The 24,649-nt window shown below is 37.4% G+C and overlaps 1 protein-coding gene across 2 annotated transcripts in view; it reads left to right on the forward strand.

Annotated features, from left to right (window-relative positions):
- LOC145205018 (titin-like) overlaps positions 1-24,649 on the forward strand; it is a 128,906-nt gene that overhangs the window by 24,093 nt on the left and 80,164 nt on the right. For both annotated transcript variants that reach the window (XM_080077642.1, XM_080077643.1), the window contains exons 5-8: positions 4,798-4,940; positions 5,346-5,497; positions 16,979-17,147; positions 18,121-18,266. In XM_080077642.1, the coding sequence (XP_079933768.1) occupies positions 4,798-4,940; positions 5,346-5,497; positions 16,979-17,147; positions 18,121-18,266 (610 nt within the window). The remainder of the gene's footprint in view (positions 1-4,797; positions 4,941-5,345; positions 5,498-16,978; positions 17,148-18,120; positions 18,267-24,649) is intronic.

Below are 24,649 nucleotides of genomic sequence, written 5' to 3' on the forward strand. Positions count from 1 at the left end.
GCAGCGGCGTGTAATGAATGAAAAAAAATGATTCTATGAATGTGGAAAAGAATCTCACCAATGATTCTAGCAAATTATTTATTCCACTTTAACAGCCATCTAAGCAATTATCGATTGTTTGAATCTTTAATGACAAAAAAGCATTCCACATTCTATGTCAGACCTCTTTTAAATGTCACACAATATTGTGCAAAATTACACACACATAAATTTATGTATAATGGCAAGATATTTAGAAACTGCACAATGTACAAAGTGCATGTGGTCTTTGTTGACTATAATAATTCCATAGAATGGGGACGATTTGTCGTTTGGGTGTTTGGCAGCCATGCGTTACGGGCTGTTTGGATTTTCATAGGACACCGTGTTTTTGCGTCAGACGTTCAGTCTAGTTTTGTGTTGTGTAGACCAAACACCCACTTGCTGGCTGTAAAGTGCGTTCGTGCTTCGATGTGCGGAACGCCATGGTTAACTGTAGCGTTAAAACATTTTTGTACAGGTTCAGTTTATTTGTAAAGTTGAATATATTGCAGTTTTGTAAATCGAAGATTTTGAAGTGTTTTAATTTTGTTCCATTAACATTTTAACATAACTTTACGTGTCTTAACCTTTCAATCAATCGACTTGTATTGTTCGTAGCGGTGTATGATTTCGTATTATTTAGTCAAAATGTGACATGCAATTTAGTTTTTTAATGATTTGCAGCAACTATTTTAAGCACTGTGATCCCAGTCTGTAATCTGTAATTCATTGTTTCTAAGTTGAAAGTGTATTTAGGATTAACACTAGAACTTGGCATAACTCCTAACTGTGTTATGGGCCGGTGAAAAAACTTCCAACTGGCCACAACTTCAGTTCCCAGTAGAGCGCAAAGGGCGACCACAAAAACTCGAGCTAATAATAGCAATGGCGTCACTCTGAAGGACAGGTTCAAATTTTCCTTTTAGTCTGCTAGGAAAATCGCTGCCCTTGCCATTAGTGGTGAACCTGTTATTGCAAGGCGCGCGTTCTTTGACGTTAAGACTTCGAGAGCCTTTTTCCGGAACTCTCAAGTTTTTGCATATTTTCACACCGCCTCATGATCTGCATTTGCAGCCATATGAGGTCATTGCCCCAATGCTGCCTAATGTAAATGGACCTTTTTGCCAAATACGTTTTTAAATACATTAAAAGTCGTTTGCTTTTAGACAATTTTTTAGACACGTTTTTATATTTTATGTCCAATGCGTGAAACTTTTTAAGGCAGAAAAGACGGTAGTGTGCAAAGATGCCCACATGGGCGAAATATACATCGTTTAACACTATTTGTCGACTGATTCTGATTAGGAAGCACTGTTGCTTATTCCATTATACTTGTAGTATGAAAATGATATTTTAAGATTTTTCCTAATAAAAAAACATGTAGTAATGTTTCGTATTTTACCATTGCTTTTAGCGGACGATTCTTGACGTGACCATTTCTATTCTTAACTTACGTGACCATTCCTATGTGACCATTTCTATTCTTAACTTACGTGACCATTCCTATGTGACCATTTCTATTCTTAACTTACGTGACCATTCCTATTAAAGCACTCTTACCTCATTAGCCTCAGGAGCACCGGATTGGTTAATTTCATCCACGACGTCATCTGGCAAAAGCAGCAAAAAGGCTTTCGAACAACAAACGCGATCATTCACATGCGCGTTCAAGCGAAACACAAATGACGTTTCAGGTACCAGGTGCACCGAGGTGTGACGAGATATTGACGCGTTATTTACAGCCAAAGCTCTGTAATCGGCCTTGTTCTGTTGTTCGTGCTCATAGGGCCATTGTAGAGCACTTGTACTATTTCCTGTAGTTATAGCCAGTTTGTGTGGTGTATGGTTCAAGACTGCCGCGTGGCCTGGGCAAGCATGGCATAACATGTTGATGCAGATAGCATAGCAATGCCTCGCAGCAATACTTAAATGAAATTGCGAATGTTTGTTTGTCGTCAGTAGGCCTGTTCGCATTGTTTTGTATTTTGCATAGTTTAGGACAACTTGACTTTAACCGTCGGTATTGTTTGTATCGTTTACATGATCAGGGTGTAGGGATATGTATCCCTAGCACTTCTGCAACGTTTGTAATGCCGTTTAGATTGATTTAGCACATTGCATGCTCATGCCGTAAAAAATAAAAACCTTAAGTAATGTACTAAACTGTGTGTAGTACATCGTAAATCACGAGTCACCAGAGACTCTAAACGGTGGACGACTTCAGACTTGTCAAATATTTTAAACTGTTAAGTAATGTAAATCGTATGTACCTAATACGACTTATTCCGGTTTTAAACAATTGTTTTGAAACGTTATCTTTAGTCATTGTTTTTGTTGTGAGTTGTTTGTTTTGACATTTACACTTTTGACGTCTGTTTTAATTGATGAAGACTACATTAAACTGTTACAGTTACTGTAACTTTGCTACATAGTTGGTTAAACACAACATAAAGACTTATTATAAACTTTTCAATCGACATATTACCGTTATGACCTCATCGCTACCGTTTTGGGAATAGCATAAAGCCAAACTCTGACGCATGCGGTCAAATATACCAGAAAGACTGTCTCGTTCCCAAATAATTTCGAAAAACCTTGTTTGGCGAACGTAGGGTCGATGTGAACGGCTTGAATAGATGAGAGAGTGATATAGCATTCTGAATCACAAATTTACTTGCCAAGTGCGGTGTCAAGAGCACTGGAGTGCTGTGATCAACGTGAAAGCCAATATCCACAGTTTTCAAGTGTCTGTTCACGTTGTTTCAAACGGCGCTGCATTTTGAATGATGTAGAACGTAATTGTACTGTCGCGTATTGCAGGAATGCTGTGTTGCCAGTTTAAATGTCAATAGGTTGTTGTTAGAAAGACAATTAAGTCAAAATACAGCTAAGAAAGTGCATTTTGTTTCAGCTAGTTACCCTGTTATGACGTACATTTAAGTATGTGTTTACAGCAGGGGCCGGCAACCTTTTTGGCGACGCGTGCAAATTTACTTGTTATTTCCATGTGTTAATGACCTCGCGTGCTAACGTTTTTCTAAATAATTGTGGTTCGTGCCAGCAGATATCAATAATAAAGAGAAAGCAGAGTGTTTTGTGCATGTAGGGCTGAATTTTAAGACAATGGCATGATAAAAAGCATAAACAAGCAGTGTAACAGGGTAAATTGTTACTTCATATGAACACGCAAATCGGTTGGCGTGCCATGAAAAACCACCTCAAGCCAGGGTTTGCCGACCCCTGGTTTACAGGCTATTGCTAACTCAAAATTTTGATTTTTGGTTGGTTTCCAAAGCTAGCTTGTCTCATTAACCACGTTTAAAGTCAATGCATCTAATACTGGTTCAATTCTTTTTTTTCGACAGCATTATCAAAACAGTGTGTTTATAAAAAAACAGTCACTTATTAACATTCAGGCCCTTTCGAAAACAGTAGTTGCGCATTTAACAGAAGTACAGCGATAAGGTACGTTGCATTTAAAGACCGAAGTGAAATGTCAGGAAACACATTCCTTGCAACCTATACTTGTTCATTTCCTCAGTTGCTCCGTGCAGTAAGTTGTTAGGGTTCAAGTCGAACATGCTTGCTTTTGGTCCCAGTCAAAACATTTGCAGTGTACAAAGCATGTAGTTTAGTGCAGTTGTGTATGATATTGAGGCGAGATATTTAAGCACGTACGAGGGGTGGTAATTTTTATTCACATCTGATTTGTATTTGCGACCCCTTTACCTGGAAGACAGACTGTCTTAATCTTTTGACGTTTTCAATTAGGGGTGGCATTTGTAAGTTATATCTGATGCCTCGTTAATGTGTTTTAATGCGTATGAATTCCTTTGTATGCTAAGCGATATTACAAATAGATGGTTTTGCCAAACTGTTTTGGTCTGTGGCCCAAATGTCTAGGCTCACCACGTGCTGTAAATTTGGGCACAAACAAATAAAAATTAACTCAAAAACAGGCGAAATGGTTTCTAGCAATTTATTTTCTGCAGTATAACAAAACAGTAGAATCTGTTCAAATGGCTCTGTAGCCCATTAAAAATGTCTTGGTGGCCGAGTACTAGGCCATGGCCCACAGTTTGGGAACCACTGGCCTAGGACAAAACGGCGGCCTTAGGGAGTTGCATATTCTGTTTACTAACGTCTTGACCTTTAGATTCAGAGCCAGGTGAAATCAGCCATGTTCTTTAAAATCGGTAAATAAACGCAACCAAATGAACGCAAACTTGCTATATCGGTAATAAAGTATATAATGATGCCACAACCTTTTCTTCGGTAACGAGTGCTCCGAAAATTTGTCGCATAATTCTCGGTCCTACGCTGGCCAGCAGTTGGAATTTGTGTGTGAAGGTGTGATAAGGTTGAAAAGCACGAGCAAGCTGTCATACGCCCAATTAAACCCATATCCCTACGCTAAACGAACTTTTGACGTGGTACGCTTCCTTGCCAACCAATGACTGGCGAAGACAATTTGTAAAAAAGCGGATCAGGAAAACGACTGGTAGAAATGTCACATGTGAGATTTATATTGAACTAAATTCAGTTTCATGAACTGAAGGCATTTGATATTAAAAAATGTTATCACAAGTGTTAGATAGTTCCTTGTCATATTTCTTGGGCAAAATGTTTGTAGATGCGATTGGGTATAGATGTGATACAAAAATTTTAAATTGAATATTTCCATTTAAGGATTGCCGTCAAGCACAATAATGCAGTTTATTTTAAAACTTTTACCGTTTCAAACTTTTCCTAAACATAACGTTTGTGTTTTTGCAGCGGTAATAAACTCGAGGTAGGGAAAACCCCTGATTTCCTTGTTGACGAGTCGGCGTCAGTCAAGCGGAACAGCTTGGCATCTATAACGTCATCACATACGTCACGTACCACGTCAGAGAGTGACGTATTCCTTCCCGGACCTGGTAAGAAATAAATGATCAAATTTCAATTGCTACATTATCGTTGATTAATACTTCATATACCTACGTCTTGTCAAATTTTTCTAAAGCCAACATAAGTTTTGAGAAGTTGATTTAACATGAAATTAACTTAAATCAGATCATTTGTTAGAACCTGGTGCTGAATGAATATAGTATTATTACCAGCCATATTTCACAACCTTTCCTCCTTTTTTTCATCCGGCAAATATAAACAAGTCATCCGACGTTTCTACGTCCTATCAGAAACGTCTTCATCAGGGTAATGTCAGCTACCAAACACAGTCGTTCTTAACATTACCCTGATGAAGACACCCCATAACAAAAAAGGAATATGTCTTGGCGAATCTCTGTTTTCTTAGGTTTAACCTTTGTTATTTTCGTGCCCAGCCGTTTCCAGTGACACTGACATGAACATACGTTCGTTGAAATCGCCCCAATTCACACTAAAACCTCAATCAAAAGTAGCAGAGGAAGGAAAAGGCATCAGCTTCAAATGCAAAGTTTCCGCTCAACCCATGCCCACAGTTGATTGGTACAAGGTATGTTAAAAAAATCGACTGTAACATTGCAAGTATGTTAAGATTACCTTAATGGTATGCATGTCGAAACATATAAATGAAAGGAGTACGATTAGTTTTTTTTTGTGTCTCAATTTTCAGTTATTTACAAATCGGTTATTTGCTTTTACTTTAAAACTACATTTCCAGCTTTACTAAACTTACATTTCTCAAAGTGAGTGTAAAAAGTTAAGTATAGCAAAGGAAAAATAAAGTCTAGATTGAACTGAAATCCACCCACAGTAGAAGTTTTCCCGGTGATTACTGTTTTCTACATCAATATAATTCAAAAAATAGAATCTATTTGAATAAGGAACTGAAGATGCCAAAACTTTTTGGTGAAATATATATCTCGTGAAACTATGGTGTTCAACGGTTGATTCTGTTTGGCCTAGAGTTTCATACACTGGGTTTTGAATTATAGCAAAGGGTGACGGTTTTGAGCTAACGTTTTGTACAGCATCTAGGAAAGGGCGATGTAGGTAAAGATCGTCAGTCGTCACACATAAACCTATTTGAATTGTCTACCATTTAACGTAAGTACAGTGTTGGGTTGGCAATTTTAAGTAATGTTAACCAAATAAGTGTTACATTTTGCATCAAAGAATTTTTACCGCGCTTTGATACCCGCGTAGTTTTTTCTGCTATTATCCATCGCGACATGGGTGGTCCACTTTAGATGAAAACCATGCTATAATTCGGTCATTCAACACCGCTAATGCACGCTCCAATAGCTTTTAAGAGTCCAGAGAGATTTCAAATTGGATTTGTTACAAGTATTTGACACATACTATCTTTACCATTGTGATGTTTTACTGAAAAGAACATGTTAGCTGCAATGTCTCTTCAATTAGAATTGAAGAATTACATAAGACAAACTATATGGACCTAATTTCAAACCTTTACGTGCTATGTGCGCATAAAGCCCCTGTCGTCAATTATCTAATCATTTGTAAAACGAAACCTGCCCACAGACCTGCACTCAGCCAGTCGATTGCCAAGCGACTTCAGTTTCAAAGCCCTTGTTTACGTAAGGTGTGGGGGTTTCCCGACAATGCTTTTGTGCTGCGGTGTCCGTTTTCGTGATGCTGATCCCACAGATTAGAATTAGATGCCTCGACCTTTTCAATGCACTTACCCATAACCGTGTAACAACGACCTGAAATTTTGCTTTCACTTCTTGTTTTTGTTAAGACAAAATTGTTGATGGCCTTTTTATGAATAAGTTTCTTCTTAACTGGGCAAATGTCTTGGTTTGTGATGTAAAATATGAAAGAGGAACCTTTTATCTTTGCAGACCGAAAAACACTGTTTTCTTATTATCCATTTATTTAACGACAAAATGTCATTTGTTTTATTTGTTTTGTTGAATATGCAAATAGTTTTGTCATAAAACATATTATCACTTGGTAAAACAAAAATACACATATATTTAAAAAATATTTGACTGATTTAACCCGTCGTTTTTCGGTTTATTAGTGATTGTTATAAGTAGTTGTTATTATGAAGTACACCCCAGGCTGTGAAAACGGCGAAAGAAACACCATTAGTGGTATACTACGGTATACTACCGTTTTTGTCTAAAGTACTATTTATTATTTGTGTATCAGTACGAGAAAAAGTTCTCTGATTAGTATCAATACTTTATCTCTGCTGAACTTTTGTCGTCTGTTGATGATGCATCACGATGACGTCACAAGTGGTTTGATGTTTATGCTCAATTGGGTCCATAAGATAGATTCATTTGTCGTAATCCCCTCGCACCGCTGGGTGTAAACTGAACCTCGAAATTGCCCCCGCAACCTATTTACCTTTCCGCCAACATTTTCACAACACAATGGAACGATTGTTTTTCTTATACTGACGTCACCCAAACCAGGGAATCTGATGTAAACAAGGGATGACCTCTTAGACGTTGATGAATTGACGTTATAGGTTAAAAATAGTTTTCATTTGCTTCTGGATGAGTTTAGAACAGTTTACGTCGTTTGTCAGTGATTTAATCATACATTTACCACTTTATTTACGTGTAGTTATTGTAGTGATTGAACAGTTTGTGTGCTAAAATGAAAGCTCTAAACCTAAAACGTGTTGCTGTTATTGTTTCTTTATTCGCGGGCACTAACAGGTGATTACCACCAAATTTGAAACTCGGCTGGTTTAGGACACAAACTTCGGCCGCTGTTTGGCGCTAGAGCACCTTGTTTCCAGATTTTGACTCCTGAATATTTGTTAGCGAATACTGGATGTCCTTTTGGTGTGCATAGATATCTAGTCAAAGGGTAATTTGACTATTAAATAACTTTTTTGTCAATTAATGATTCGTATGTATACTTTTGCGGCACCAAATATTCTTTAAAATGAAAGTAAAAATTGTCAACATTGAAAGTGTGTATGACAAGCTGTGAAAAAAATTGTAAATGAACACTTTCGTACAATACGTCTACGGAAAATGTTTTAAACTCCTTCTCGAAGTTAGCTTCACATAAATGACTGCAAAACAGCTTTTTTACGGTTTTGCAACACCTGCTAAGTATCGCTCTTATTATCTGGTGCTCCAGTCCTATGCGCAACCAAGCGTGCAGTGAAAGTGCGCCCTGATTGGTTAAGCTGCGTCTCGTGACCTTTTCGTGCTGGAAAATTGACGAGGCTTTCACCTTTTGGCCGGCGCTCGTCGCGTGCTTGACATTTTTTGGCCGCTTTTTTGACTAACTTGCGATGCATGAGCTGCGTTTTCGTCTCGGGATTAAGGAAACTGTAGCTGCCATCAGAGCGACGGGTCTGAGAGATTGCACCTTATCTCGGGCACCGCTGGCAAAATGGGCATTGGACATGCACTGAAAATATGTTAAGTCGGGGTTTTATGCAGCGTTTCGCTTTTTTGCCGACGGTTGTATGCTGACAAATTCCAAATATTAGTCAGGTATCAAGTATAACATTTGACGTGTTTTTATCGTTTTGGAGCGATTGAACATGTCTTGCACTTCAAAACAGTGTCTTTACAATGTCCATTTCATTTTAAACATATCGTAATGTGTTCTTTTACAAAGCGAAATACTCAACTGAACACAATTGTTTGTTTTACATTGGCAAATTACTTTGGGTTTTAGTGATTCCTGGGTATTCTTGTTTAAAAGTTATCCTATGCTATTAGCTCAAAATATTCTCAGTTTTAGACCGTTACTAATCTTTCAAAATTAGAACAAATAAGTTTAATAAGTTTGTGCTTGCTGAGAGTATTTCCAACCGGGATATGTGTGCCCTACCTAAGGGCTGTATCAGTTAAAATACTTTGAAATATCTCCCTTTTCCACCGCTGTGGCTTTTCTCTGCGGCGTAACAACAATCCTATTGCGATGAATAGAAAGGGGAAAGATTATCCCAATCTTGAAGCACACGGACAAATAGGGCCGCATGGGGTGCAAATCCATAAATACCGTATTCCAAGCTGAGCCAAACCCTTGCCTACCAAACAAACAACCGCACTAGACTAGCAAAAAGCTGAAACGGTGTTGATATTGAAGTACTTGATCTGGGTCGGCGCGAAACAGTCACTTTGCGAGGGCTGTTTGCCGTTAAGGAATTTATATTATAACCGCATTTTCATATTTGTTGAAACCACTATGTTTGGGACTAGGTTTCAAAATGAACTGATTTGTAGTCATAAGATTTTGGCATTGGTTTCTTCAAGACTTGTTCGGTTCGGATGTTCTATACACGTATTTATTAAGCGATTTTTTTGGCTTTGTAGCATTATTACAGCTTAAGAGCCCCTTCTCGTGGTGGAATTTTGTAATTTAATGATAAGATTCGTGAACAGTGCGAGATTTCAAATGACTTGGAATTATTACTTTTGTCTGTTTTGCATTTGATGTGTGGTTGATTTGGGAATTTGTGCTAAATATTGAATCGCAGTTTTGTGTTTTTTGACACTAATTGTTAAGTTTATTATTAACAAATCTTTTGTCAGTCATCCAAATGCATCTTTTCCACATGTCCAGTATATTTGTCCAAACATGGTATTTGCATTGCTAGCGATTTGCCTTTGCCCTTACATGCTGTACTTAGTAGATGGGAGAAACACATGTTCGGTGTTATTATAGGAAACCCAAAACACTACGTTCAACCCATTTTAGGCAAAACATTAACTCCACGTGGCAACACTAAGAAACTGTTCACCACAGGAATTTGATGGCTTGTAATTTGACATATGTTGTTTGTTTACTAAGGTATTTTTAACCGATTTAAGACACGGTTACACTAACATAACTTTCACTATGTTTAAAATCATTTAACATGCAGCCTTTTTGGTCGAATATACCACTCTTAATACCACTGAAATATTCTTAATCGTTCATTAGAAGAAATTGTTTGAGACAAACATATCATCGTAAGTAAATAAGACATATATAGTTACATTTTTGCAGGTAATGCTTAGACTTTGCCAATGAGTGCAACTTTACAATAATTTGATGAGCTACATGAATTAATGGTTTGTTATGAAATTTCACGAATATGCGATTTGTTGTGAAAGTGTATCTCGGATTTTTTATTCATCTGCTTACGCCTCCTAACATACTGAGTACACTGTTGTTTAACACCCTCAGGCGGTTTAACCCGGCGAAAGCAGCAAATCAACACTAAACTTGTCGCGCCTTCACGGCTGTTTTAAAACGGTTCAAAGTCACTATCATGGACACTTTGATTTAAACATGCTTAAAACAGTAGAACGGTTAACGATTTGTACATATTTTAGCCTGATGAATGCCAGTTATCATTTACTTCAACGACTATTCAGCAAAACACTTTCCTGATATTTATTTAAAAATTTGACATGGTATATACCTAAACTTTAAACAAACTGTTAAGTTAAGCCACCGTAAAGAGTAAAACTCATCATGTTTCTGTGCTTTACCATTAACGTTTTCCACGTGATGCATGTTTCACAATACAACGTCGTCTTGTCAGCAAAATCCGTTCAACGTGATCCAAGTAATCTGATGTTTGTTGTCAGTTACGGTGTCGGCCAAACTCTTCACTACCCTATGTGTGTGGTCGGGCTGTTGGACAGCCAGATAGAGGTTTATTGTGCTGAAATTGACCGTACCCGCGCGTACAGCCATTGAAAGATGTGTGTATAGTGTGTAAAGCAAAAATTGGCAAATTTTTTTTAAAAAAATTGCAATGTTTCTTCTTAACTCAGTGTGGGACAACGTTTTGTGTTGCTAGGTGTTTTTTTGCAAAACCGTTTTTATAGTAGGTAGAACTGTTTAAAACTTCAAATGTCTTCAGACCAATGTATTTGTATGTTACAATTTCTCTGTAGAGAAGTAAAAAAAATGACCCCGTCTGTGGTGGTACATAAGAGATTTTCCCGTTTCAATGTTAAAAAGATCAAAAAGATCAAGTGTTGCAATGTAACGGGGACATTTGTAAAGCAACTTCCTGATGAAGAATTCGTTCTTCAGAAACATCAAAGAAATATGCTGTAATATAATGTGCTATTAATCGACAGGCTTTGTGAAATATACTGTACTCGACATCCCAACCAAATCAAATGGCGACTTACGGCCGTCGTTTACGTTTATATGTCAAATAACTTCATCATGGCATGACTTGGTACTATTGAAACCATGTGTTTTAGTTTTCCATTGTAACTCACATCACATCGCTTTGCCGTCATCAGCAATCGTAGTTGCGCAGAACTCTGGTATATTTGCGCAGAACATTCCTCTTTGTGAAAATAACCGCGCGAGGTAAAGTCGATGGAAAGGAATTTCGCCCTTCCACGCATCACTGCTAGCCAAGAGTTTTTCGTCGGGACCAACCCTCGCGTTTTTCGCTCAAAAATGTCTACAGCGCGACGGGCTCCAGCTTCTTCACCTGATGTGTTTCTTTTTTGCTTGTGCTTCGTATTCTAGCGTTGAGTTGAGTTGCTCAAGGCGGTGTGCGCCCGTTCAAACAAGTTCGGCTGGCGATATAGCGTCGGCAAGACCGGAGATTAATTGCACGTTCGGCCATTAGCAAACGGTGATTACGGATTCGCTAAAGCTAAAACTTTTCCTATGTAAAGGTGGTGTCTCAGGCTAGGCTTTTATGGCTGTGCATTAGCCTTACTTGACATTAATTGCTGCCACAAAGGTTTTTGGATGTATTGAAAGGTCGGAGGTGACGGTTTGAAGACTGAAAGAACTGTACAGCATCTATTTGTAAATTCTTCTTCTTTTCTGGAAAGGTAAGGATGCTAAAGTTGTACAGAATATCATAGCCTGACTCTAATATATTGCAGTAAATCACCATAGAAGCAGGCCGCATGAAAAAACATCCAAATGCATTATACATGTTTTAAACGCGAAAATCGTTTGTAATTAGGTTAATTTGTGAAATATACACCCCATATGTGAAAAATATTGTTTCATTGTCTTCCTAATGTTAAAGCTTTTATCGCAGTAAAATGGATCTTTTTCAAATCACATGTATTTGTGTAGACATAACTTCAGACTCTAGTTTATCATTAACTCGTTGTTACAAGATTGTTCAGCTGAGATGTATCGCACGGCACACTATACAAATCATGATCGCTTTATCAAACTAGAGATACAATGCGGCTTTTATCAAGCTAAACAGTAAATTATTTCTTATGATGTTGTTCTGCCGTGGTTATATGCTTGAAGATTCCAAGTAACATAACACTTTTTCGAGTTTTTTACGTCGTTTGCCACATTGCGATTTCTCATTTGCTTTGTGTGTTGTTTGGTATGGGTTAAAAGTATTAAACCTTTCATAGAAGTGTGCGGATTAATGTAAATGCTTTATCACGTCCGAAACGGTACAATATTTCAGATTAGCGATTTAGCAACCCAGGGTAAATCACTACAAAATCATTGTTCCCTTTTCAAACCAAAGACTATGAAAAGCCTTGACCGCCCGAGCGTAACGCCATAATGTTCAGTTCAGCCTGTGCGCTTTAATAAAACCTGGTTTACTGACTGGCTTTTTGGCGACAGGACGCCTGACTACTGATGTGGAACCACGCTTGGTAAAACTGGGCGGAAATTTAAGCATCTACAAATATTGTGGTATAATCACTTTGGTTAACCTATTTTTTCATAGCGTTGGAATGGTGTACCCGTGGTACATTGAACTTACAACCAATTTTGTTTTGTGGTGTACAAACATATGTACGTCTCATGTGTAAATGTTTTTTTTCTTCTGTCTGAAATGATTTAGTGCACCTTTCGTGAGGGGTGCATTCTGAATAGTTGTTTAGTTCGGTATCTGATGTTAGATAAAATGTTTGGCTGTTGGAAAAATCGTTTTTTGGTAATTGGCTCCATATGTGTGTACATTAACAAAAGTTGCGTGAACTTAGTATCCTCTTAACGCGACCCATTACTATCACCTATTAAAAGGATATTAGATCCAAATAAAAGGGTTCATAGTCTCGGTGTCGGATAACATTACAATACCACTGAGACAGTTGAAACACGACCCAATGCCAAGTAGGGTAGGATTTAAACTCATTTACGTACGAGCTTGTTTACTAATACTGTCCATGCCGTCATACTATCTAAAACGCAAAAAGTGCAACAGTAACCGTCCTATTAAGAGGCCACTTGGTCGCCGAACTTGCTGTGCTCGCCCGAGGCGGTTGCATGGACCTTCTCAGTCATTCCTGTGGTTAGGTTACTTTTCTTGCTTTAATGCACGAGTAGCATTAGCCAGAAAAGTGCGGCTGACGTTGAAAGTCAAGCCCATCATTACAAACCTAGTTTCTCCTTGGCTCTGCCGATAAACTATACACGATTTAATGCTTCTCAGGCCTTGTTATAGATCCCTAATGCCCTAAACACTTGGGTAAAAACCGTTAATGTGGCGTTGGCATTCTTGTTTTACAATGTTGGATAATACTTTACTGATTTCAGTTATTCAAATTGTTTTTTATAAAAACAACGTTTTTGTCACTAAGAAATTGTTTGTATCTTACGTTGAAAACGCGACTTGTCTTAAATTTGGATGCAGAAGGCAATATTATACTGCAACTGTTTGTGCATTTCGTTTACATTCAACATAAATACAGCACACGAACTTGCATTTAACCTCTGGTGCTTTTTATAATCATGTACTAGTTATTTGGTACAGAAGGTTACCAACTGTTCTAGTCCTTCTATAATGAAGGTCAAAGTGCTTGTGGTTTCTGCTTGGTTTTGAGACCAAAATGTTTTTCCCTCTGCGTACGCTATTTAATCAAATGTTTTTTCTATTTATTCTGTATGCTTTTGCATTATTTTGTACATTTCATTCGAAAATCGGGGCATTTGTCAGCATATTAGATGTTTGGTGCAAATAACCAACGTAATAACTCAGTTAATATTCGAATTTGCCACAAAGTCCAGTCATATGAGTGGGCTATGAATTGGAAAGTTATTTTACGAGGAACTTTGTAACTAACCACATCCTGGTAATATACACAAAACGCGTCCAGAGAGGGAGACAATCCAAACAAATTTTCTTTTTGTGTTTATACCCGCTTCGTAGGGGTCAGTAAATCAATTAAATCTTTTCTCTGTGTGGGGGTATAATAAACGTGTGGTTGTTATGTGATAAACCTAACAACAATTTTGCAACAACAAAAAATGTTTACAAATCCACGTTTCTTCGTAATGATTTACAAAATTCCATAACTTTAACATGGAATGTTTACAAAAGAGTGACGTTGTCATTATTGTTTTTTTGGTTATTAGTTTTCAGTAACTGAAAGCTGAATATTGTGTGTTAAGCACTGGACTTGCGTTTGGGTTAATACATTTGTTAATATCCTTGTTAAATAGGCGTTATCAACCTTGCAGTCAAGTTTCTACAGTTTTATTTGCACGAAGTGTCATCCAAGTACATTCCTACCTGACTAACGCTGACCATGACCACGTGTCAAATTTCAACCAATCATAGCCCTAAGCGGCGTTTCAAAGCTCTCTGATCAACGTAATCCGACTGGGCCGTAACTTTTCTGCTCTTTGTTGTTGTTTTAGGTCTTTTCACGCGCCGGCGAGTTTTAGTGGGCAGCAGAGAATAATTGGGTTGTTGTTGTTTGTTTCCAGTCTCTTGTGCGAAGGTCTACAGGCAGAGAGAATAAGGTTGCCTATTGTGGATTGTTGTCATGTATGATAACACATTGCTGTTCACTGTAGTTGCGGGATAGTCTGATGCTAATAATACAATAGTAAGTTGTTCGTGACAGTTAAGAGATCATTTGATATTTGCATTACTTTTTCGTGTATGCGTTGTTTAAAACATTGCGTAACTACCTTGATACTATCAGGTACTAATTCATTTTTGCGCATTTTTGCCAATAATAGTTTATCTGTAGGAACTTTATAAAAAGGAAATGAAGAAGAATTGTTACAGTTGTAAAAGTACGCGTCTCATCAACAAGTGTATGTAAAAGTATTGAATGCTATTCAAAACGGGTTTTTAATTTTTGTAGCAAATCATTTGATGCAGAAACTGCTTGTGTTTTTTGCTTGTGTCTATTTGCCGACTTTACCTATAAGCTGAAGAAAACAGTCCAGCGAAAACTTTTCTATTTAAATTAAAAGCCATTGAAGTTCACATCTTTTGTGCAAACTTATCTATGTAATTTGCGTTATTCACCAAATGGTCGTCATGAATCCACAAGCTTTCACCTTATCTAAAAATGCCGCACTTTTGTTAAACTGTAAGCCCCAACGCAATCAATGTTTCGTTGTATTGGTTTACTTTAAGATAATTCGCCATACATAAGCTTTATCATGGATCCAATTTACGACATACTATATCACGTACATTACAACGCATGCTAGCAGACTTTAAAACACGATTCAAAACTTACAAAGTTATCTAGCAGCAACGCAGCATCCCTATAGAGTTGCAAGGATTTCGTGTAAATGGTGGATAACTGGCATTTTTGGCATTACCTTGCGTGAAATTTGGCCTCCGAAGCGGTCATGCTTTGACCACATGTCAGGTCTTACCAAACAAAGTTACGCTTACTCGGCATTATCCCGTACTCCCCGCACTCTAATGCGATTCTCCAGGGCGCATTAATGTCGTCTTGCCCTGTTTTACGCTGTACCCAGTAAAGAAGATTTGCTCTGCCCTTTACTAGTGACTTTTCGGTGGCATTTATACAGTTTTTCAGTGCTTAAGATGTTTTGTAGTACTTTTACATTACATAGGTGTGGTTTGCTTTAATGCATGTTACTATAAGTATAACTTGAAATGAATGTTGAAACATATTAGCTCAAAACGTCGACTTAAAAACTTATGCGATTCTACTTGACTAACTTTTGTACAAATACGTTTTTCCTAGGGTTCACAAGATATTTAACTTGAATATCAAAGGCATGTGTATAAATGTGCTTACTATATTGTTTTTCAAAGGCCTTTGCAATAGGTGGTATCTAGATAGCATACTGGATGGTTTAATTAGGTGAACAGTTTTTTATTTTAGCAGGAAAATTGTGACCAAAACCAAAAAATGTATTTTGCGACGTCGCCTAAATTACAACATACGAGCACACACAAATTTGCTTGTAGCCTTACGGTGGGTACAAGAAAACAATTAAGTCTCCACTGAAGCATAGGGTGTCCTTGTTTGTTGTTCAACCAACTAATTCCATTTGTAACAACGCCCTCTCAAGCAACGTATATTTATCACCAAAACAGCGGTTTGCATCATCAACACACCCTTACGTAATGCAACTTGATCACTTAAACCAGTCTGGGAACTCAAAGCGTTTAGTGCACAATTGTTAAAATGCATGGTGCATATATAGACATCAATACTAAAAGACTAATATTTGCAGCACTTTTTAAATCACACAATAGTCACTGCTTTGTATGTAGTATGTCTATTCAGTTGATTGATAACTTAAAGGCTTTTGTTATGTTCAGTTATTGGCCTAATTTGTTGCTTCGACATTTGTCTGTTGTTGAAAGTTGCAATTTTTGTATCGGTTGTCAGCTGTAACGAAACCTCTAGGCCATTTCTTTATACGAACTACAGAACAGCACGAAAAAATTAGGCAAAGCTGACAAAGTGGTATTTAAAGCTTTCCAAATATGTCGTCTACATTTTTATTGGATATATCTCTTGCTTAATCCACAAGGTAGACAAGATCTTAACTTATTTAATAACAATAATCAGCAACAAGCATGCACAATCGGCTTAAACTATCGCTTGTGTGAACTTTAATCCCCGATAAGTTACAGTTTTTAAAGCAATAACCTGACACAAAAGCTTCTTAAAGTTGTCAAGGCATGGAATGCTATTAATTTGAACCATACTGTCGTTTCAAAATGCTCAACAAAAATTTTGTTGCAGGCGGGCTCTGGTCTAAAAAGATTAAGTCAACTTCAAAGCTATTCTACCACTGCTGTTGCAGGTGGGCTCTGATCTAATCGGTGTCATTTTACTCGCTGTAGGGCGCTGTTAAGCTACGTGGGTCGGAACGTGTGAGAGTCGAGAATCTTCCATCTGGGGAATCGATTCTTGAACTTGAAGATTTAAGACCAACGGACGCTGGTTCATATCGTTGCGTGGCAACAAACACCGCCGGAAAAGCTTCGTGCTCTGTGGAATTAATACTTACAGGTACTAGATTTAGTAAAACCAGTGGTACTTAAACCTTTTCATATTTTTTTTCATAGCTCACATATTTATTAACAGTTAAGCTTGCATGTAACCAGCAATTTCACGTTATTTCGTTATATTATCTGATGGACTAGGGATACTTTATTAACCAAGTCAGCCATTTACAGCCCTTTAAACAAACTAACTTTGCTTTGCATATTATGCAAATAGACGAGTAAATTCTGCTTATCGTGTTTAAGCAGAGAAAGACTAGCGTGCAGTGGGAGTCAAACCATTTCCCCTGGAAAATATAATATTTGACTGGGGAGACATTATACTTTTAAGATTGCCCAATCGGTTGAAGATTTTTTTTTAAATTGCCTGGACATTTGCAAACCTTTGTTCTTGCAAACCCCTGGAAACCTAAATTGATTGATACTTTTTGGCAGCGTACCTTAAAATTTGTGGTAATCACCGTAACGAGTCGAGGTGCCTCACCGGATTATTTAATTTTCTTCATCTTGTGGTCATAAACCATGTTTCCACAACAATCATGCGTTTAAATGCAACTAAATGCAACTTTGCAGGGCTTAGGTAAGAAAAAGTTTCACCAATAGCCAAGTTTCACTTTTGTCCTTCTACATAAAATGTTTGTTCAAATGAACATTATTCCACTAAAATCAAGTATAAGACTTCAAATGGGGTTACTTTTACGTTTTAACATAGGTCTAGTAAATACTAAACGACGGTTTCAGTGATGGATTAAAACCATCATCATCAGGGTTTAAACTGATGATCACTGTTTGCCCCTTTCAGCGATAAAAGAGTAAAACTAATAGACTGTAAAATCCTTGGTTTGAATAAAATCAGTCAGTTTCATGTGAAGGAATATATATTTCGCGTAAATGGCATTATCAGCCTAGTAAATATGTACGTAATCATGAAAAACATCTAAACCTGTACAAAACCAAACCAAGAATTTGTTGTCTCACAGCGAAAGAAAGTGTCTCCCAAATGGCTCAAGATCGCCCTCCAGCGTTCAGTCAGTCTCTCCTACCAGCTGAAGTTCGAGTTGGAAACCGAATTCGATTCGAATGTAAAGTGGAAGGAAGACCGAAACCAACAGTTGTATGGAATAAGGTAAGCCACTCGAAAATAAAATCATAAGGTCGCAGGCTGTAATCTCACAGTTTTTACATTTAACGTTGATTATAATCGGACAAATGTTTTATTGAATCTATCTGATGAAAAGGTATTGTCTAAACCAAAACTTTTTAAATCTTCTAATGAACGGTATTATCTGAACGAAAACTTTTAACAGCTGCAGTTTGTTGAAGAAGGTCAGTAATGTCATTTAAGTACAGTTTAGAGCATTTAAGGATTATTGGTAACATTTCATATATTTTCTAATTCTGAGGACAGTTGGACTGGCTTTCCATTCATTTGTAGTATCGGCGTTGCCTACTCAGTCACAAGTTTCTAAATAAAAAAACAGTTATTTTGCACTACAAGCTGATCTTAAGAAGACTACCGTCTTGTCGCGTAAAAACGCTGTCAGTCTGATCATTACATTCCTAAGAAAGTGTTCGGCGTTCAGTTTATTTGCTGTTTATGCGTTGGCACAGGGCCTAACAGGTGTGCAATGCTCGTATCTGTACCACAGGGCTAAGCTCAAACGAAGGCTAAGTGACACGTAAAAGTTTCTGTGTTTGCAATAAACCAACTTTAGCTATGTGGTAATTGCTGACACGGGATAGACCTAGTGCCCTGTTCGATAACCTCAAGGCCATGTCAGTTGAATGCTTAAATGGGGATGGGTTTAGGAGGGCATTGGTATGTCAAAATTGTCGCCCTGTATTTCCCCTCAAGGTCGTTTGCTTTTCCGCTTCAAAACAGGTAAACGCCAAAACAGTCGGTTCAAATTACCTGAGGTGAGAATAGGGGATGTGTATAATGACTTGGTCAGTTTTTTGAACAATGGTTGGTATAATTCCCTGCATAATTTCCCACGAAAATTTTTTAACGTATAGGGATTTTTTAGATTTTTGTTTTCAGTCAAGAACATATATAATGCGACTAACATATGAAATAAAACATATGAATATAAATAATATTTTGTGGATGCTACAATGTCCTAATTTTGAGATGAAAAAGCTTGACCCAAATAGTGGTGAAAATAGTGTCTGACATGTGTTTTAATTTCTACTGTCTATGAAGTGGCATTCTAGTCCCAGTTAATGCAAGTGTGTTGTTCTACTTTTCTCGCTCCATTGCACCGTATTTCACAATAAAACCGACCCATAATTGGCAGCGGCTTTTACCATACAGGCCTAATACCGCACCGCGAAGCCAGTCAATGAGTCACCCAGCACACCTTAAGGCATAATTTGATGGAGGCCTTGTACCTTTTGCCGCCTCGTAATAGCCCATGGTTTCCTGAAACATAGTCGGGTTTAAGGCTTGGCCCTGGAGTATTTTATTGACGGGCGTTTAACAGGGGGAATTTTGTGCAAGCAGATGAACTGAAAGATTGCTGTTGGTAATTTGAAAACATGTTGAGTTCCTTGTGCTTAAAGTACCATGAAAACTTTGTTGTGGCTTACCCAAATTCAAATTCTTAAGCTTTGGTGTGCATTGATTACATTTGCCCTTTTTTACATCAAACAGAAGTTCATTCAAACAATGGTAATATCAAAATATTTTTTACAGACTTGTACATACATTTTCCAGCTTATACAACCGGAAATTGCAATTGACCAGTAACGCAAATCACAGACCAATCACACAGTCACAAAAAATATATTTCCTTCCGTGAAAATGAGTAAATGGCTTGTGGTGCTAGAACAAGAAAAATCACTAGCTTGAAAATCGACAAATTTCGAACAATTTTATAACATTTAAATCACTCACCTAATAGACCAGTTTAACACAAGACGAGAAACGATTTACGATAAAAACGTGACACAATTTTATACATGCGAGCCATCTTCAAAGCACCGACACACCCATGTAATTTGAAATCCACACTCTTGAAATTCCCTTCATGCAAACGCCTGTCGACTAAGGCTGCAAATTCCTTTGCACGAATCCATAACAAAACTAAAGCAGCATTGGTTGGCTTATACAGAACAGCTGCTGCTGGCGAAATGCGCTGGTATTCAAACGATCTTTTTGCCTGGATAAGTTTCCCAGTTGCAGGACTGTAAATCAATGTGACAGGCGATCTTTCGTTGAATTCCATTGGTGAAGGCGAACGTGACTTTTAGGGACTTGCTTGTGAAGCTGAAACATTCTTGCTTGAAGCTTTTTTAGACTGTGTGACTTGTGTCAAGAAAAGCAAATGTTTTTTTTTCAAATTTAAAATATGAAATATATAGTCTACTTTGTCAGTTATAGGTAGGGAGTAAGAAGCCTGGTTACTACCATCAAATATCTTTAATTGTTTTATGATCCACAATTATGTTTCTCACCTTTGGAAGTTTTAGCAATGCTGTTCCTGTATCAAAAAAATGTTGTTGTGGTTTTTCATTGCTTTTTCTTTCATTGCATTGCTTTACCTGTTAGGCAAGCGATAACGCCTGGATTTTCATCAACAAAATACCTGCAACTTAAAATGTTTTTGCAGTAAATCCACCCCTTAGTGTTCATTTTAACTTGGCCACCAGCATTGCCAAAGTTGCCTTATCATTGCCATTATAAGCCGGTGTGGGGAGCCCTTGTCATCATATGTCAAATTTCCTTTCTTTTCTTCCATGCCGTTTCTTTATGTTAGATGGTCCATCATTACTCTGACTGTCAGATAGAAGATGATACGATATATTTAGGGGCTTAGCTTCCGTTTAAGATACGTTCTGCTGGAAAATGTGTAACGCCGTGTAATCTTTTTGTTTATTCAACAAGATAGAAAATGTTTAAAAAACGGTTGTAAAGTTGTTGTCTTGACAAACCTTATCAAAGCAATGTATTAGCCAATTTGTGATAGCTTTGTAAGGCTGTTTTTGGTTTTGTTTGAATTTGGTTTGCAGAAGGACTTTTAATGGTTGATTTTTTTTGTTTCGCGGTCAATTTTACTTACCAGTTCTTTTCAGAATTCTGCAGCAGTCTAGCATGTAACTGAAATATTAAAAAAAACAAGTGAATTCGTTTGTTTTTGTCTAAGACAGTGGTTCTTAACCTTTTTTGTGTGGTTTCCCACTAAAGTAAATCATCAAGTTCGAATTTCCCCCTCTGTTATTTTTATAATGATGTTTTGTGCCCAACATTAACAAAAAAGTTATTGTTTAATCGAAATACTTGAAGCGAAGCGATTCGGTTGGGACCTTAAAGGTGTACTGCAATCTTATTGAGTTGAATAGTCATGAGAAAGTAAATTCGTGTGGAATTTTGAAAAATCTCATATGCTTGCGTTAGTCATTTATTGCATCATAATCAACAGATCAAATGCATATATTCGCGAACAATAACAAAGTCATTGATACTTTTAGTAACTTCTGTGACGTAACAAACGATTTTTGGATTTTTATGCGCCTTGTAAAACTAGGTGATCTTAATCTTACATGTTGTTGCGGAAAATATTGTATTAAATTAATTTTCAAAATTTTAATTTCAACGGGCCCGAGTTTGGTGACTTCTGACTCACATAATTTCCCTCTGAAAACATTAAATTTCCCACTAGTGGGAAATTTCCCACCGGTTAAGAACCACTGGTCTAAGACATCTTCTTAACTCAATTCTCTATCGTATGTTGGAGGCCGTGATGGGTAAAATCAAAAAGTAAATTTATCATAAGAAAACTTTTAATCTTTTTAATGTTTTGGACGTCAGTGATTTACGATAAATATATTGGCTTTGTTTCGAGTAAGACCAATGCGTTTTCTTTTCAACGAACTGTTAGTGACCAAGACAATTTTGAAACATGAACAAAATCGTCACATGGAAAGTTCAAACACATTACTTTGCTTCATGCGATAACGCCACACTTACATTAGCCCGTTCGATGTATTGTTGTGAGGAGAAACATAACTAATGCATACCCCGACAAATACTTTATCCTTCTATGCAAAGATGACGTCAACCAGTATGCTTCGTCCTAACGCAGAAAACATACAGCTGAAATTAACATTTGTTTTTGCCAATTGGTTTGTTTCTCGACAATACATCAAATGTTATTCATGGGTCATTTTGCAATATGAAGTCAAACTATTGTGGACAAAATTTCAAAATACTTGTCAACCAACATATATATATATATATCCGTTGCTAAGCAACAGTGTTGTTATGACGCGCTTCAAAACAGCAGTTAGATAACACACATACACTTTAAATGACCCGAATCTTAAATTGCTGAGCAATCTGTGTTGTTGTTTTTTGACGCATTCCTATTGTGTATGAAATAGATTGCATATGCTCTAGTTCAAGTCTTTGGGCACCCCTTGCCTTTCAAAGAACCAAACCTGCCATTGGTTTGATGTTTGGTGTAAATCAATAAAGCCTACATGGAAATGTAATCTCGACTCTTCACTTTGGCCTAAAGCAGACCATTTAAACCGGAAAAACTTAATCCTCTCGTCTGTTTTATCTAAATATATAGAGAGGAGAACAAATTAAACACTTCTGTGGTTCTTAATAGCTGCAGGCAGTTCATTTGGACCGGAAGACTTGAGATAGTATCAGTAAATTACCTGCCGGACTGTGCACGATCGCGGTTTCCAGTATTTACCTTTACAAACTCTCACATTGCCCACAAAAATCCACTCCCTCGCTTTAGTTTTCTTTGTTTCCATCCTTGTGCAGCACTTTAGCCAGCAACAAAACCAGTTGAAGTGCCCACCGCATGCGGTTGTTCTGCTATCAATTGTGTTTCGGCGTTGATGCGAAGAATTTTGCCAGCACCCTGCGTTATACGGAGAACGCAGAACACAGCAAACATTACCTGGCTCGCGAAGGGAGTAATTACACAGTCATAGGCGGGATACATTTGGCGTGAGCAGGACCGCGAAGCCGTCATTACAGTGCCATCGTTGTCAGGTGCAGATAACGCCGTGTATCTCTGCAAGCTTATAAGTTAGGAAAATTTTAAAACTTGGACACGTTCGATGCCCAAGGCCAGCCTTTGCAACCCTGAGGAATACTCTGGTTGGCCGCTTGAGCCTGTGTTTTGGACGAGTCCTGTGCTAAGGGTAAGTGACTGTGTGTTAGTAAGAAGAACATACTAATTATATAGGACGGTCATCAAAAAAAATGCTTTAGAAAATTGTAACAAAGTAGTGCAAGGTTACAAAGTCATCGAGCCACGTAAACTTATTAAAGCTATTGAAGCTAGAAACAAGGTCAAAGCAGTCGGCCAAATAAAACTGAAAACAATAGAAAATGAAAAAAAAACTTTGAATGAAATTCGATTTTAAATCTCATAAAAGTACACTCGCAAAGTATATACAGTAGAACTATGTTTTGATTATAGGACCCAGAGTTTACACCTAGTTGCAAGCTGATTGCCTTAAAGAACTACAAGACCCTTGTCGAGATTGCTGTCCTATATTTAGCAGCATCTAGGCTTTTGTTTGTCATTTACTTAGTAAACATTCTGCCTTGTCAAAGCTACTAAACTCGGTAAACATACATCAGCCCGCTAATGGCGATTGTAAATTGTTCATAGCCCGTGTAATTGCACTTGAAACCGTCGCGTGGCCAGTCCCATATACCGATTTCGAGTCAGTTTATTGTGACGCTAAGTCGAAAATCAAACAAGCTTCCCGCTGTGCGCTTACGTTCCGAGAATCCCATGGACAAACAGAACCCTCCTCGGACGGTTTGAAATGCTTTGGATGTTTGTTGTCGACTTTAATTAAAACCTGACTGTCATGTTTTGAAGTCTGCGTCGCCGGGAAAGTTTTTCTACACTATTTGACTTTCGAAGTTGAGGCAGCACTTTAGCACAGAAGCTTTTGCAAGTTAACGTGAAGGAATGTGGGCCAAATGTTATTTTGCGGAATTTAGGAAGTAACGGAAAGCGTTTAATTTCCAATTTTCGCTGTATTAGGTATTTGCAGTCAAGTCTAAAAATAAAACTTTTAGCAAAAGGGTTTTAAATGAACGATTATTTTGTTGTGTTTCTTAAAAGATAAATTTACACCTTTTTAGCAGGTTAATCAACCACTTTGAACAATGTACACTTAGCAAAGGCAACTGTATCATAAATTCGTCTAAAAGTGTAAAAATTCGTTTTAAAATATAACAAAAACAATAGTCATAACGTAGATACCGTTGTCTAAACAAAAGAGCTTGAATTCTTTGATCTTGTACTTGTAATTCCAATATTTTATCTCTACATTGTGTAGGCTGCGTATTATATTGTAGACTGCGTATAAGATTATCTTTTCATTCCGAGGCATTCGGAAATTAAGTTATCCAGGTTAACATGCTTCAGTGATCCAGAAAATTCCGACAAAAAATAGTTTTACAGAAGTTGGAGAAAAATCTTTCGAAATATTCTCTGATATTTAAAATGCCTAAAACACCAGTTT

Source organism: Phallusia mammillata, chromosome 8 (genome assembly GCF_965637545.1).
Source record: "Phallusia mammillata chromosome 8, kaPhaMamm4.hap1.1, whole genome shotgun sequence".
In the NCBI taxonomy this organism is placed as follows: domain Eukaryota; kingdom Metazoa; phylum Chordata; class Ascidiacea; order Phlebobranchia; family Ascidiidae; genus Phallusia; species Phallusia mammillata.